The 16,538-nt window shown below is 39.6% G+C and overlaps 1 protein-coding gene across 2 annotated transcripts in view; it reads left to right on the top strand.

Annotated features, from left to right (window-relative positions):
- Grb14 (growth factor receptor bound protein 14) overlaps positions 1-15,897 on the top strand; it is a 106,850-nt gene extending 90,953 nt beyond the window's left edge. For both annotated transcript variants that reach the window (XM_031370446.1, XM_031370447.1), the window contains 6 exons: positions 4,743-4,823; positions 11,483-11,599; positions 11,683-11,755; positions 11,856-11,943; positions 13,968-14,061; positions 15,530-15,897. In XM_031370446.1, the coding sequence (XP_031226306.1) occupies positions 4,743-4,823; positions 11,483-11,599; positions 11,683-11,755; positions 11,856-11,943; positions 13,968-14,061; positions 15,530-15,676 (600 nt within the window). In that variant the 3' untranslated portion in view covers positions 15,677-15,897. The remainder of the gene's footprint in view (positions 1-4,742; positions 4,824-11,482; positions 11,600-11,682; positions 11,756-11,855; positions 11,944-13,967; positions 14,062-15,529) is intronic.
- Positions 15,898-16,538: the final 641 nt, after the last annotated feature.

Raw genomic sequence — 16,538 nt, 5'->3', positions numbered from 1 at the left:
AATGTGTTCATTGAAAAAGGCACAACCCACAGAATGGGCCTGTCCATACAGTCAGTTCTCCATTGCTACTGAGGTTCACAAATATGTGGGTTATTACAGTTCTTAAATCTTAAATAAAATGGAAGTTTCAGCATATTCTGAGACATTCTTCATAATTCATACTTGAGAACTGGTGTGATTTGCCAGTGTATGAGTCATGTTTATTATATTAATTACATCATATCACGTACCACATGTTATACTAATTATCATGTATCATAACACTTCATATATTAGCAGAGAAAGATTTAGATAACTAAGTATATACTAAAACCAGCTTTTTGCTGCATTCAGAAATAAAAATTAGAGAAAACCAAGTTTTGTTTGCAACGTTTAGTGTCCCCCGTTTTCTTTCAGCTGTGGCAGAAAAGGAAGAGGCAGAGGAAGCTCACTGGCTTCCCTCTTGGGAGATGTTCTGGGACCTGTGTTCCTTCCTGCCTTTGTTATAGTGGTCTTACTGTCCTTAATGTGTTAACCCTTTCCTGGCACCCTGCATGGGAGTGAGATAGGAGAGAAGATAGCAGAGTAGAGAGAACTGGATCGAGTCATGCAAGGTGCAGAGGGAAGTTTTATTTTGTAGTTTTCAAGGTTTTCATTGAGTTTATCAAGTTACTTTAATTTTATGTTTTACACACCCAGTATGTTACACAACCATAACTTCCATTTAGGTCCAAAAGAAGATAGTATTCTCAAGAAATAGTTTCTCCCAGGCCTTGGGAGCCATTGATCTGAGCTGTCATTATGAGCTCACCTATCCTGTGACTGGAATGATATATGAAACCCTTTACACTGGCATTTGTTTATCCACTGATGGACCATTTTGGTTGTTTCTATATTTTGACTGGTGGTGTGCTTGCAATTCTATCACTGCCAAGTCAGAGGCACAAGAGTCTCTGGAATGTGTCAGCTGGCTGGCCTACCAAGTCTACAAGCTTGCAGCTCCATAAGAGAGACATATCTAAAAACAAAATGGAAACTAATTGAGGAAGACTCAGGGCACGAACCTCTGGCTTCCAAACACATGCATGCCCACACATGTGTACTCATTGACATGCATACACACCAACCTAAGCTTGCATGGGAGAAGTTCTTTTTCTTCCCCCTTTGGAAAACACTCTAGTTATATAACAAAGTATAGAAAAGCTGAGGCTTCGAAAAGAGAATCATTGCTTCTGTATTGCGCTGTATCCTGGTTAAGTGTCAGCTCTTTCAATTCCTATCAATTAGAACCTGGCCAGCTTCTCTCTAGCCGAGTTTGGTGCCTATCTGCCCCTCCGTGGGACAGGCAAATGTGGAGGTGACCCATGCCCTACCCCTCGGCCAGAGTTAAATGATTTCTAAAGACCCCCAGCAGCACAGAGGCACTGCCAGGACCGGGGACAATACATCTTTGAAGAAAACCGTCTTATTAGTAGGTAGCTGGCTTTTCAATGCTGATAAATAAAAGGTGGTCAAGCAGCGTGTTTCTTGTGAAAGTGTTGGTCTGAGTTTGCTATCTGTTCCCTAAAATGAATGTATCTAGGAATTAAGCTCCTCTGCGTTTATGAAGTTATTGTTGGCTCAAAGTTAGATTTCATTAAGCCCCATTAATGTCACTCAAACTTTAAATTAAAGTAATAATTTTTAGAAGTAGAAAAATAATTGGATAAAGTGGTTGGCACAGAGGATTTTAAAAATGAGTGTGGGCATGGATTTATGTTAAAATCAAAATCTTGAGAGCAGTAACTCTCCTACTCCTCTCTGACATTACTTTTTTAGATTACCAAATATATCCACTTTGTGGGAATTACTTTGAGGACATAGTCTTCAGTAGAAAAATAGCCATTCTGGATTGTTTAAATAGAATTCATTCTGGGAATAAGATTCCTCGATTTCAACTTTTCTATTCAGTTTCCATATAGGACATGACACCCTGTCCCCAGTTCTTCTATTAGTTCAGGAAACAGTTTTGTGCAGGCAGTCTCATAAGTGTGTCATAAGCCCATACTTGCCCTTAGGAGAGAGCAAGAGGCACAGGGCTTGGCCTAGGCAGGCAGAATATGTGAAAGAAGGTAACCCAGGCTGGGAAATCCACCAAGGGATCTGAGCTAGCTTTGAAGAAAGAGTCTGAGCTGGGTAGGGAGGCCCAAGCTCTACGCTGGACCTGGGCTGTGAGGCTGAGACCAGTCAAGGCTTCCTAAGACAGAGGCAGGTATCAGGTGTATCCGATGGTTAGACATCAACTACGAGTACTAGGAGGTAGATATGACATTGGTCACTCTTCTCATCAGAGTGAAACAGATAAGAAATGATGATCTTCAGCTTAGAGCTGACGGTATAGTCTGCTTCCACAAAGCTGTTGTCCATAGAGTCCTTGCCTGCCTACACCTTCTTGTCCAGATCTGCACTATTTCTCAGCACTGCTGCGTCGGATGCAGCAAGAGCCATGAAGAGACAATTGTGGTTACCTAAGCTGGTGCTAGGAAAGAGGCAGAGGCTTATGTTAGAATCCAGTTCCTAGGAAGAACCTAACCAGGGTTCATTGCCGCTCCATGCAATGATGATATTTGAAGAGTGTGATGAAATAAATTAGTAAAGCTGTTTACCCCATTGCTTACTTTCCTTTAGCAAAGTGAAAATTCAAGGGGAAAACAGCCAAGTTTGCATGCTTGCTTCTCATGCTGATAATCCTGGTCCACCTCCACATGGTAGCCTTCTAGTTCATTCTCCATGATACTGTCTCCTGAAAGTAAAGACAATACCATCTTTTATTTTATGGGAAATCGAACCTCTTTGCCTGAAATCTAAGTGATTCCCCAGGAATGTGATGCATGAAGTAAAAAATAAATGTCATAAGAATACCTACTTTAAAAATGGGCTGGGGAGATACTTCAGCTGAGGAAGCGATTTTACAAGTGGGAGGACCACAGTCACTAGACACATGGAGTCCCCAGAACCCATGGTAAAAAGGTTGGCTTGAGGACACGTGTTTGTAATAGCAGTGTTGGGAAGGCAGAGGCAGGCTCCAGGCTTGCTTCTCAGCGAGGTTCACCTACTTCACAAGTTCTCATAATGGGACCATTTTCTAAAAGGAAGAAAAAGAAGAAGAAAGGACAGTAATTGAGGAATGTGGATCTCTGGACTACACACAGACACACACACACACACATACACACACATACACACACACATGCACACACTTGGTAGAGGGGCAGACATAGGCCCACATGCACATACAGATAAATATTTATGGAAGGATAATGTACACTACTAAGGATTCTTCCACATAAGACCAAATTTATAACTTAATCAACAATGCAATTCATCCATCAGACATGAGAGGGACTGAATTTCTCTGATATTTAGGATGTGTAAGATTTTAAAAACATCATTGTTCTCAAAAGGATAACATCTTTCCCAAGTCAGCGTCATCACCAGACAGTATATCAAAATGCTTATACTACAGTTTGGCACCAAAGAATAATGTGAATTTTAGAGCTTTGCTCTGGTAAGGTATACTAAAAGCTTCAGGTCTAAGTTAAAACACTGCCTTTTAAAATATATCTTTTTATGGATCTGAAATTAAGATTTCAAAAATTTGGTTGCTTACTTGTTTCAAGAAAATGATATCCCTGTATCCCCCCTAGAGGCCTCCCTGTTACATAGCCTCTCTGGGTCTGTGGCTTGTAGCAGGATTACCCCTTACTTAACAGCTAATATCCACTTACAAGTGAGTACATACCATGTTTGTCTTTCTGTGTCTAGGTCACCTCACTCAGATATTTTTTTTTTTCTAGTTCCAACTATTTGTCTGCAAATTTCATGATGTCATTTTTTTTTACCTGCTGAGTAATGCACCATTGTATAAATGTACCACACTTTCTTTCTCCATTCTTTGGTTAAGGGATATATGTGTTCTTTCCAGTTTCTTGCTATTGTGAATAAAGCTGCTATGAACATCTTTGACCAAGAGTCCTTATAGTAGAATGGAGCATCCTATGGGTAGATACCCAAGAGTGGTATAACTGGGATTTGAGGGAGATAGATTCCTAATTTTCTGAAGAACTGCCATTTTGATTTCCATAGTGGCTGTACAAGTTTGTACTTCCACCAGCAATGGAGAAGTGAAACATGAGGAAGCAGGCAGGTGGGTTTGTGAGAGTGAGAGGTGTCATGGATACTGGGAGAGCATGTCCCAGGGAGTCAACTAAGCAGGGCTCATGGGGGCTCACAGAGACTGAAGCAGCAACTGTGGAGTCTGGCATGGGTCTGTACCAGGTCCTCTGCTTATGTGTTATGTCTATTAGCTTGGTGTTTAAGGGGACTTATGCCAGCGGGAGTGTGTGCGTGAGAAGTGAGTCTTCACTTCTCTCAAGACCACTTCCTCCTACTGGGCTTCCTTGCCAAGCATTAATGTAAGGGTTTGTGGCTGGTTTTGTTCTATCTTGTGCTGTGTTCAGTAGATGTTTCTGGAAGGCCTGCTCTTTTCTGGGAGGGGAATGAGGGTATGGATCTGGGGCAGAGGGGAAATGGTGGGAAACTTGGAGGAGTAGGGGCAGGGAAAGCTGTGCTTGAGATATATGTCTGAGGGAAAAATGAATAAAAATAAAAAAGAAAATGTTTTAGTTCCTTTTTGTATTGATAATATATAACTAATGAACGTGCTGACATTCAGTGAATTGATATTTTGAGAACCTTTGATTTTTTTTCTGTCTGTTCTGTAGTATGGCATGCAGCTGTACCAGAATTATATGCACCCATACCAAGGGAGAAGCACCTGCAATTCTCAAAGCATATCACCCATGGTAAGGATCAAGGTTTCGAATCTGGACTTTAGAATTGCATTATTTATTGCTACATTACACAAAACACATAACGTCTTTATACTTTGCCTTGTGGTCAAATACAGTAATTCTTCTGTAACATTCTCAAATTATGTTACAAAGAAGTTTTGGTTTTGTATTTTGTATATGTTCAGTCCCTGTAATTAAAAATAAAACACAGAGAAATAAATATAAAATATTCAACGAAAGCCAATAATTTTCTGTGTTAAAGTAAAATGAATTGAAAGACTTCTGTAAACCATTCTGTGCCATTATGACATTTGATGATTAGGTCATAATAAGATAGTTTTCAGAATATTATTTTTTTGGCATTGTGGATTATGCCTTAACAACGATTGGTTTGGATTGTAGAGTTATAGATTCTTTCAATATTAATTTAGTATTGTTATGCTGCATAACATAGGACTATTTAGAGTTCTAAAAGTACATTATAAATATCTAGACTTTTCTGCGTTTTGACTTTTTAAAGTACTGGGCCCTTAAAAAATAGCTGCTTTCCAGAAAATCGCAAAACTAGAAGCCGAAATCTAGGTCATGAATGACATCAGTACAGAGAACTGCTTCTCCATCTCTATCTTGGATATTCAATTACAGGTACACACAGACACACACACACACACACACACACACACACACACACACACACACACTGTGCTCTCTCTAGAACTTAATTTTAATTTCCTGTACATTAACACAACAATAATATTTTTCACATAGCGTTTACCTTCTTCTCCTTTTGCTGTACTCCCTGTTATTGAGTACATTCAAAATTCAGACATATGTGCCTGTGGTACAAATGACTTAGTGAGAAAGATGTGTTTCCATTGAGGTTAAAATACATTCTTCATGGCTGTGACCAGGGAAGGTACATGTGTCCCACATGTCAGGTAGCAGATGAAGTGCCATGCTCTAGGAATGAAGCATGAAATGATGCCGACTATGGAGGCTGATAGGAAGGTGGAGGAAAAGCTCTCCAATTTTGTAGTTATGTTCCTTTAAGTCGTAGAAAGATAACTTTTCATTTTTGTATCATATTCTTATAAGCCTTAAAATAAGAAACTAAAGAACGTAATGAATTTTATAATAGCAATTTCTTTAAGGTGGATGTTTTTACAGTTTGTCAGCTTACTTTTATCTTCCAATCCACATATATATATATAAGGCATATTGAATTTTATTATCTTAATCCTTCCCTAAATCCCTGCAAATTTCTTTTGGAGTCTGAAGTTATTAGGATGAATGCGTTAACAGCAAGTAAGCATTTGGAGGCAATTATTGTCTAATGTCCTTTTAATCATAGGAAAATGTTATAATCAAACTCCTTTCCATTTTCATCGCTGTCATTAACATTCAAGTATGGGGGTCACTGTTACCTTTGTCTATTGAAATTGTGTAATATAGGAAATGCTGGCAGTCAAGGTGTGTGTGAGATTTTAGTTACAGTGTTAATTGATCACTATGTGTAGGAAGACAAACTCCGTAGTCAGGTCTGGAGACTAAAGAGGGAGAGAGGTTCAGATGATGGTGTAAGAAAGACCTGTCTATGGGTCAGGGGTTGTGATCAGAAAGGGCAGTGTTTTCCACTTTTTAACTTTGTGGTTCATAATTTCTATGATGGGGACTTAGAAGATGTGGGAGCATTTTGTTTATTTTGGTGTCTGTGGTCCATCCCACATTTCTACATTATTATGGAAAATCAGAGGCTTAATAGATGCCAGGTCCTATCTGTCCCCTACTTTAGCTGCTTTTCAATCAGGAGCTACTGAGAGGAAGTCACATGTAAAAGATAGAATACTCAGTTACACATATACATTTTGAGAAGAGAAATGATGGAAAAGTTCATACACCATAATGAACATCATAGCTATAAAACTGCATATAGCTATCGCCCTTCATTGGCCCTGAGATGATAATCAGCAGCAGCCATTTCAGGAGGCCAAATCTACCTGGTTCTTTACAGGGCCAAGTTAGGATTCATGTGAAGCAGGGCTGTTGATAGGGCCCTAGCTGTCCTGAGGAGACAGGGTTAATTCACCCGTGTTCCTTCTATTCTCCACTTCCGACCCTGACCTACACATTCTAAACTAAAGTTCGTCCCTGTACCTCCTACTTTGTGGTGAATAAAAGAACCCTAGACAAGACACAGCAAGCCAGTTACCCCTGTTACCGTAAGCTGTCTGCATGACTTTGGCTAGCCACTGTTTTCCTACTGTGTGTGATAAAGGGATTACTGTACAGTCTTTGAGGACGATCCTATCTAGACTGTCCTGTGGCTCTGTAGGAATGAGCCGAAATGACAATACAGGAGAAATTCCGTGGTTTCTTTGTAATGAGGAAGGCTACATATGTATTCAGCTCCCTCAGATGGGAATGGTGGACAGTGGCTGCTATGTGCCTTGGAGTTAAACTACCAGAGTGACATGTCATGCAAACTGCATTAAGGGTGGGTGGATCTGATTTCAAAGCATGAGTTGTAAAAACCGGAGCCTGTCCCAGAGCTTTTTCTTTGGAAAGAAGGCAAGGCTATTACAATCATAGACTATGTTTCTTGGGGGGAAAGCTCATTCATCCCTAGAAAAATGGGTGAGAAATTTGAGGCAAATATTTGAGAAATCCAACCAATTCTGAATGTTATATCAGCATTGCTTTCCTGTGTGAAGGAAATCGAGCTGAAAATGACCTTTCCAGTCTGTCAAACTCTGCTTCGCTTCTATTTCTTTGTCCACTAAAGGTAAACTATTAATTTTTCATCCACCACCTGCCATTCAGTAGAAAACATTTGCTGTATTACTGTTTTCCCACGGCGTAGTTTCCATAGCAAATAAAAATGTTCTCCGTTTGTCTTGTAATCTCCTTGCATTTGCCAGATAATTATGAACATGGGGTCTTGTTTCACATCCTTGCCTGGCATATTTTGCGGAAGAAAAAAAAAAAAAAGATTGTGTTTGTGTCTCTTTCCTAACGTCATTTTTATGTTATCAGGAACTTGAGAACCCGTCTTGGCATGTGGAGGTAGAGATAGTATAAGGATCAAGCTATCATTAGGATCGAGACCAGTTATTCTGTGGTTCGGGCAGGTAGATGATTTTCATTAAGGTCGGAAAAGCAAAGGCATATCCGACTGGTCCCCAGCCCGGCACAGAAGATCACCGGGTGAGAAGGGCAAACTAAAGTGTGACAGCAAATAGAGATTACAGAGACAGCATCTGCCAGGAAAGAGCAGCTGTCAGTAATAAAAACTCCTGCAACAAACAGCAGATTGCACGTGGGTCTCAAGGATAGAGGTGAGCTGTAATAAGACTACCGCTCCTCTCTCGTGTTTTGCAGAGAAAATATCAGATGCTAATAAACAGGAGTATGTGATGCAATGATAAAGAAACCCTAAATGTTTTTCTTGTGGATAGCATGCTTGTTTTAAGTTCACACATGACCACAGTCGGTGGGCTGAATCCTCAGAGAGGCATGACATGGTATTCTCCGACGGGCCCCACATGGAGCCTGGCTTGGCTTTACCACCATCTCTCCTTTTTTGGCTTTCATACCTCTAATAATTAGTGGAGAATAACTTAAATATTTCCACTGTGTGCTGTCTCCTCTGCAGACATTTGTATATTGTTTCCCTGACTTATGAAGACAGCAAGGCTCTTTTTTTTTTTTTTTTTTTTTTTTGGTTTTTCAAGACAAGGTTTCTCTGTATAGCCCTGGCTGTCCTGAAACTCACTCTGTAGACCAGGCTGGCCTCGAACTCAGAAATCCACCTGCCTCTGCCTCCCAAGTGCTGGGGTTAAAGACGTGTGCCACCACCGCCTGACAACAGCAAGGCTCTTGACTAGAGAATTTGACAACTATTTCTCTTTTTGAGATTCTTGCCTAGGAAGGGTGACATACTTTTCTAAGAGATTTATTGTGAAATAAAAAAAATCCTCCCACCCCTGTAAATGAAACTACGACCCAGGAATTAGTTGATTTATTTTTAGAAGATATGTTTATAAAGATATTAGCAACAAAACTGTGACCTGTTTTCTTTAGGCCGTCCTTGTTCTGTGGTACCAGCTGGGGTCCAGGCTTCTGTCTGTGCTTCCCACTTTCCCACATGTCTCCCCACGGAGGAAAGTGGTGATGCCTTGGACTCAGACACTTGAAAATTTTGGACAGATCTGAACTAGCATTCTACTGAATTTTACTTTCTGAATAAAACCAGAATTGATACACTAAATCTTATAAATAGATATTCAAAAACAAAGATGTTTAAGGTTTTGTTCCATTATAAAACATGGGCATTTTTATTGAGCAATAATGATACAATTTAGAATTATAACACACAGTGAGAAGAGCAAGTTTCTCAGTACTTTCAAATTCTTGACATGGATACTCTTTGAGTTTCAGGGACAATAAATCACTATTTCCTGGAATTCTCAGAAACTTCAAAATTGAATTTATCTTATGGATATTTCTAATAATCTCCACACTATTATATTTGAATAGCTCAAATTCATGTTTAAAGAAAGAATAAATATATTTAAAATTAAGGATAAAAATAAGACATGAGTACAAATTCTAAATAGATATACGCTGACCCAATTATATCTCCCATTGCTATGAGTTATTATTTTTTTAACTTTTTATTGATTCCTTGTGAGCTTTTCATCATGCACCCTAATTCCACTTATCTCCTCATCTCTTCCTATCTGTCCTCTGCCTTTGAAACCTCTGCACTAAGAGAAAAGAGAAAAGGAAGTAAACATAGAAAACCAAAATAGAACAAAACACAGAAAACATCTCACCATGGAAGCTGTCATGTGAAACAGCATGTTCCACAGTATATCATTTTGTGGGCCACACACCTAGAGTGGGCAGCAGAGTAGAGCTGGCTTGGGTGGTGTGGATGTGAGTGAGATGGCTCTGAAGGCATGACACCAGGAGAGCTGCCCTTGCTTCTTTCCAGCTGTAGCGTTTAGTGGACTAGCCAGGGCAGTGCTGGAGAGCTGGCCCTGGAATTGTGAGGTCAGGAGAGCTGGTGGACTGACCAACTCAATTACCACCCAGGCCCAGATCCAGGGCTTTGAGTTGGCCCATCCCAAAATCTACCTCATCTTTGAACTGTTGGAGTATGTGAAAAGGGCAATCTTTTTCAGATCCAAAGTTGTAAGACCCATATGACACAGGGCAACAACAGGATAACTGAGAGGAGTCCTGGTGAGGACCCAATTTTGATGGTATAGAAGCCAGAGGCCTCAAATCAAACCAATGACTCATTGTAATGAACACATTTGCACATAAACATGGATGGACTAATGGGTACACTTTGGGTTGGTTCAGCTGTTTGGGTTGGTTTCCATAGGATCTGAGTTTGATTCTTAGCACCCACATCATGACGCACAAATCCTCTGTAACTTCAGTTCTGGGGAATCCAATCTCCTCTTAGACCTTCCCAGGCATTATACACATGTATTGCACAGACATACATGGAGACAAAACACAAAGGGTATTTCATAAGTAGTTGCACTTGACATTTAATTGGAAAAATTTAAAGCTGAGATGAAGTAATGGATCAATAGACATTTTCGCTGCCTTCTTAGGAAATACCAAGAGGTAGCTCTTTTCCAATGTTTTCCTAAGTCCATGCATTCAGCATCCCCTTCAGTTGTTTTGACAGATAACTACTGGACTAGTGAGTGTATGTGAGATCACCATTTTACCTCTTCTCTCTGTCTTAACCTTTAAATTTCTGATTGGCCACATCTGGAATCCTGTAAGAGGCACAGCTTGGAGAAAGTATTGGAGAAACCAGACTTGTTAAACACACAGCCTACTTTCTCCAAAGGAAGACAATGACTGATGCCTGGCCACCCCACCCAGAAGACTGGACTGGATGCTATCTAGAAACTTGTCATCGTTTTGCTGTCCTATGGAGCTGGTTTTCCTGAATCCCCCAATATCCCGAGCTTAGTTCCTAGAGCACTAGAACCCGAGAAAGAGTCCCATGTATTTTCTATCCTCTTCAATAGAATCAACCCTCATGCTTCCTCTTTAGGCCCTTCCCCTGAGCACTGTTTGTCAGCCAACAGAATTGATTCTTTTTTTTTTTTTTTTCGAACTAGGGTTTCTCTGTATAGCCCTGGCTGTCCCCTGGCTGTCCTGGAACTCACTCTGTAGACCAGGCTGGCCTCGAACTCAGAAATCTGCCTGCCTCTGCCTCCCAAGTGCTGGGATTAAAGGCATGCGCCACCATCGCTGGGCCAGAATTGATTCTTATTGTACAGGTCTCAGGTGCTTTGCTACTTTGCATGGGAGTTTCCACGTAGCTATGCCTAAAGCTTTGTTGAGATGAGTGTCACGTGGAAACCTCTTTCCACAGTTTTACGGCGCTTAAATGTGTAAGAGGAATAAAACCCTTAGGTCAGATTCTGGCAGTTTGTCCCAGTGCCTGCTAAAGTGGTGCTAACTAGAGCTTCATTCTTCACCTAGGGTAAATCATTTCCCTGCCAGCCATGACACTTACAGGGTCCCTGAGAGCATCCCAGTCCAGAATGGACACCTATGGTTAAGTTCAACATTGAAGTTTAATGATGAAAAATATATCAATAGTTCAAACGTTTATGTTTGATTGTTTTTTTCAGAGAAGCATATCAGAGAATTCCCTAGTAGCAATGGATTTCTCAGGTCAGAAGAGCAGAGTCATAGACAACCCCACTGAAGCTCTTTCAGTTGCTGTGGAGGAAGGACTCGCTTGGAGGGTACCAGTAGCTTCATTTTTTCTCAAATGGTCATGATTTTATCCAAGAAGTTGAGTTTGACTTTTGTTCCTTTTCTTGCTCAGAAAAAAGGATGTTTACGCCTGGGGAATCACGGGAGCCCCACTGCCCCCTCCCAGAGCTCTGCTGTGAACATGGGTATGTCTGCTCTCAGTCAGATTGATGTCACATGGGATAGGACAGGGATTGCATGCAGTGAAATCATGATCACGTCAGACAAACCTTTGTCTTCCTCCAGCTATCCATCAGTCGCAGCCATGGTTTCACCACAGAATTTCTAGAGATGAGGCTCAGCAGCTGATTATTCGGCAGGGGCCTGTGGATGGGTAAGTCTGATATTTGTAGTCTGAGCGATCATGTTTGGGATTTTTTCTACCTATGAGTGATAATTACTTAGCACATGCTATGAAATTATAACTGTGCCTTATCATAAAGCAGAAGCACTCTTATTACATAAGCGTGGTTGTCACTGTATTCTATCAGTGTTTAATATTTGTGCATAAATGACCAAATAACAGGATACTTTATCCTCGACCACTTGGCATTAATATTCACTTTATTTGTGTGAATTCTATCATCTCAGACACTAATGTATGAGTGGGGGCAGACAAGTCTGTTTGAGATGTCAACATTTTGGTTTGCACATATAATAGATGTGGTCCCAAATATATTTCATAGCATGATGTTGTACTGAAATGGGTTTCTTGGATATGGTGCACAATACATTAATTTAAAAGCTTTTTTCTTATATAATTTGAATTCTTGCTTCATTTATTTTTCTTTTAGTATCTTTATTGACATTTTGTTAAGATAGTACATAGCTATAAAATTACTTTTTGGTGGGATATCTCTTATTGGGTATTATAGAGTATAAGAGAGGAGGATAAAATGAGTTATAGAGCATTTAAATCAGAAGGCTTTTCTGTTTTGTTTAGTATATCTCATGCACTTTGTATAATTCTAGCCAGATTTCTTTCTTCACTGCAGAGCAAATGAGGGGGTTGTGTTGGTGTATGAAGAGGGGAGAAAGCAGGATCCATTTAAACAGTGGTGATGGAATCTTGTGTCTGCAAAGGCTGGCTTAAGGTGTTGACAACATTGAGCTGTTTGATGCTGGTGTTCCGATAAAGATGCATATTTGCACGTTTCACTAGGCTCTAAGAAGGGATGTGACTATGACTCTCTACCTGAAGCACACCTTTTGTAGTTATAAATTGAATGAACTGTAGTCTTACACAGAATAGACCAAAAGAAAAAAATAAGTATTTCCATAATAGAAGATAACAATTTCCTTAATTTCAGAGTCTAGTATTTATAGATTAAAGAAAATAATTGAATAAAGAATAACATGAGTATATTTCTTTAAACATTTTTTTCCTTTTTCTTTCTTTGGAAAGATGTGATGGTGCCACATAGCCCACTAGGTGGTAGTGCTGATCTTGGGAAGGGAAGAGAATTACAGCTTTCTTTACCACTGAAATGCCCTTTTGTCCTGTCCTCCAGTGATGTAATCTCTGAGCCTCACACAGTCTGCATGAAATGGATGCTTTCCTCAGACATTGGCTGCCTCTTTGCCCAGGCACAGTGAGATTAGTATTGGAGTCAGCATAGGGACATTTACACAGTGTGCTTGCCAATAATTAATACAAAACGGGTTTTGCACAGCACTGCCAGTAAATACGAATCCCTGCCTGGTAGTCTTTTTCCCTAGGCCATTAGGCCACGTCTTGCTTGTCTAGCCTGACATTATAAAGGTTTTCTGGTGGACTCTTCAAGGCTAAAGTGCATGTTGCTTGGGTATTTCTTTTACTTAAAACATTGTTACCTAAACATTTCACAAACAATTTCAAGATTAATTTGTTAGAATATATGCATTTCTTACTAGTGAGTCTATAGTGGTCAAAACAAAAGGATCCACTGCAGAAGAAGGGTAAAACCTATTTAATTCCAAATAATTTCCTCCTTTCAGGGGCCTGTCATGCCCTGTCAGTTAAAATAGCAATGTCCATTCTTTGTGATGAGTGGTTATGAGAGAGTTTCTCAGTGAGGAAAGGACACAACAGTAATTATTGATGCCACTTTAACATTATATTGGCACTTGTGATCACACAACCTGACAAAAGGTTTGTGTATTTACCCTGCTATATTCCATTAGTATAATGATAGTTTTATAGCATAAGTTTATTACCTGTTGTTTGCCAAGTTGGATAGTCTTACCCATTGACCACCTGGGTAAAGGAGGCCCTGGCTATACATTTTGATGTACACTTCCCTGTATTTCTACATGAAAATATTTCTATGAAATCTGAGTGTGTAGAGACATATAATGAATTCCTTTTTCTCTCTTTAGAGTTTTCTTGGTACGGGATAGTCAGAGTAACCCCAGAACTTTTGTACTGTCAATGAGTCATGGACAGAAGATAAAACATTATCAAATTATACCCGTAAGTAATTGTGACTTCAGGTTCTTGTATTGGAGATGGTCTTAATGCATATGCTTTGGGAAACTTGGGTTTTCTTTTGTTCCTTTTATTAAATATAATTTAGGAGCTTGTGCTTTGACTGAAGTTAAGTTTGGCAGAAATGGTTTTATGAGCCTGAATTAATATAAGAAATACAGGAATTGTAAAAAATTAAATTTCCTCCTTTTCCACGAAATATGATTTAGCGATATTGTATAGACCTCATGCCACCTATTGTTAAAAGGCCACTAAGAAGTCCTTCCATGAATGTCACTAACAGATTTTTTAAACAGCAGTGCTTGAAAGCCACTTTTGCCTCCTTCTTCCTCTCAAAAATATATGCTTTTCTTGATGCTTCCTGCTAACTTCTTTTTAGCCAGATGAAATCACAGGTGCTGTGTAGTTGGTGTGCATTTAAATTATTCTTAGAACACTAAGAAACATCTTTGGCATCACCCTCTTTTGTGTTTTTCTTGCATTGCTGTTACCTCTCTCCCTCCCTCTCCCCCCTTCTCTCTCTCTCTCTCTCTCTCTCTGTGTGTGTGTGTGTGTGTGTGTGTGTGTAGTGCACATTAGTAGCTCATGGAGTAGTAGCAGAGATTTGTTTTGTAAGACTGCTTGAAAAACCAAAAAAAAAAAAAAAATGCTAGAATGCTGGAGATTCCTCTTGAGATGCCTCTTTTCTGGATTTTTCCAATAGTTGTCTAAAGTGTCCTCCCTGATTGTTTTTTTTTTTTTTAATTTTATGATCAGCAACCCCAGCAAATATGAAGTGATTCATGCTGAAAAGCATGAAAAAAAGATAAATAAAATTTTAAAATAATTTAAAAGGAGAAAAGGCCCTTAAGTGAAATCATTGCAGCTTTCTGCTTAGTAAAGAGTACAGACAGAATCCTTTCCGAGAATAGGCAATAGTTGTGCTATCCTCACTATACAGAACAGTGGGAGAATTGAGAAAGAAACAGACTGCTTGGGGCTGGAGAGATGGCTTAGAGGTTAAAAGCACTGACTGCTCTTCCAGGGGTCCTGAGTTCAATTCCCAGTAACCATTTGGTGGTTCACAACCATTTGTAATGAGATCTGATGCCCTCTTCTGGTGTATTTGAGGAAATCGACAGAGTACTCATATATAATCAATGAATGAATGAATGAATGAATGAATAAATCTTTTTTTTAAAAAAAAAGAAGAAGAAGAAAGAACCAGATTGCTTACTCAAAGAGCAGATGCTGTTTTTGAATGCAAGTGATGCCAGGAAAAGTAGGCACGATGCTACTCTCATTGTCCTTAGTTTTATATACGTGTTGATTTAGGCCGATGAGCACACAGTATGCAGAGGACTATACTGGCTCTTCTGGGTAGTCGATCCTCTTCTTTGTTTTATTTTAATGTTTTTGCTTATTTGTTCATTGGTGGTTTCCTTTTATTAGTTTGTTGCTTCTTCTCTTGAAGGTGGAAGATGATGGTGAGCTGTTCCATACCCTGGATGATGGCCATACAAAGTTCACAGATCTCATCCAGCTGGTGGAGTTCTACCAGCTCAACAAGGGGGTCCTTCCTTGCAAGCTGAAGCATTACTGTGCTAGGATGGCTGTTTAGCCAAACTGTATGTGACTTGTTAAACTATGGAAGAAGAAGGATACAAAGAAGAATGATTAGAGAGAGAGGTAGATCACAAGGCTGAAAACAAATCATGGTGAAAAGATTTCACCTGCGGGTTACAAAAAGAATAGGTCACGCATTGCAAATTAGTGAAGACTATTCGTATTACACTCATGACTTTAAATTTATTAGTTAAGATTAAACCTTATTAAAAAATAGACTTGTGTTCTTGTGTGATTTTACACGACTATGGGGTTTTGTTAAATGTGAAACTTTAAGCACTTACTTTAGTCTCACCATGAAATACGAAAAGATGCTGGAGGTGGATATGCAGGGTTAGGGGCACATACTTATAGATTCAGTGCTCATGAGATAAAGTCCAGCCTATGCCATGTACTGAAACCCTGACTCAAAGAAAAAGTGGTTCTGTCTGCTTGAAATCCTGGGTTTGATCCTCAGCACGGCCAAAAGCGAAAGACAAAAAACTGGTTCAGAAAGATGCTTTAAACACTGGATTTCAGCTGTGCTACTTAAAAGTATTAATAATTATGACATATAACCTGTGGTTCCATGGCTTGTCCCCTCAATATTTCACATTTATCTTGTGTTCTAGTTTGCAGAATCCTCTAGATTCTCTTACTAACATACAATTATCCCAATTAGAGCAGGTAAAATCAAGAATTTCAAATCTGTAAGGACCCAAATAGCTAACTCCATTTCCTTCTCTTTATGCCTTCTTTTAGCGTCTCACTGTGGTAGCTAATCAGTTTGCAAACTTAAGGAACTGAGATACAAGCCTTCCTCAGCATCCTGAGAACCTTCTGGAAAGAAGCCTCCTCTTCCTCCTCCACTTCCTCTC

This window comes from Mastomys coucha, unplaced genomic scaffold, assembly GCF_008632895.1.
Source record: "Mastomys coucha isolate ucsf_1 unplaced genomic scaffold, UCSF_Mcou_1 pScaffold15, whole genome shotgun sequence".
In the NCBI taxonomy this organism is placed as follows: Eukaryota; Metazoa; Chordata; class Mammalia; order Rodentia; family Muridae; genus Mastomys; species Mastomys coucha.
This window is presented reverse-complemented; position numbering and strand designations above follow the sequence as displayed.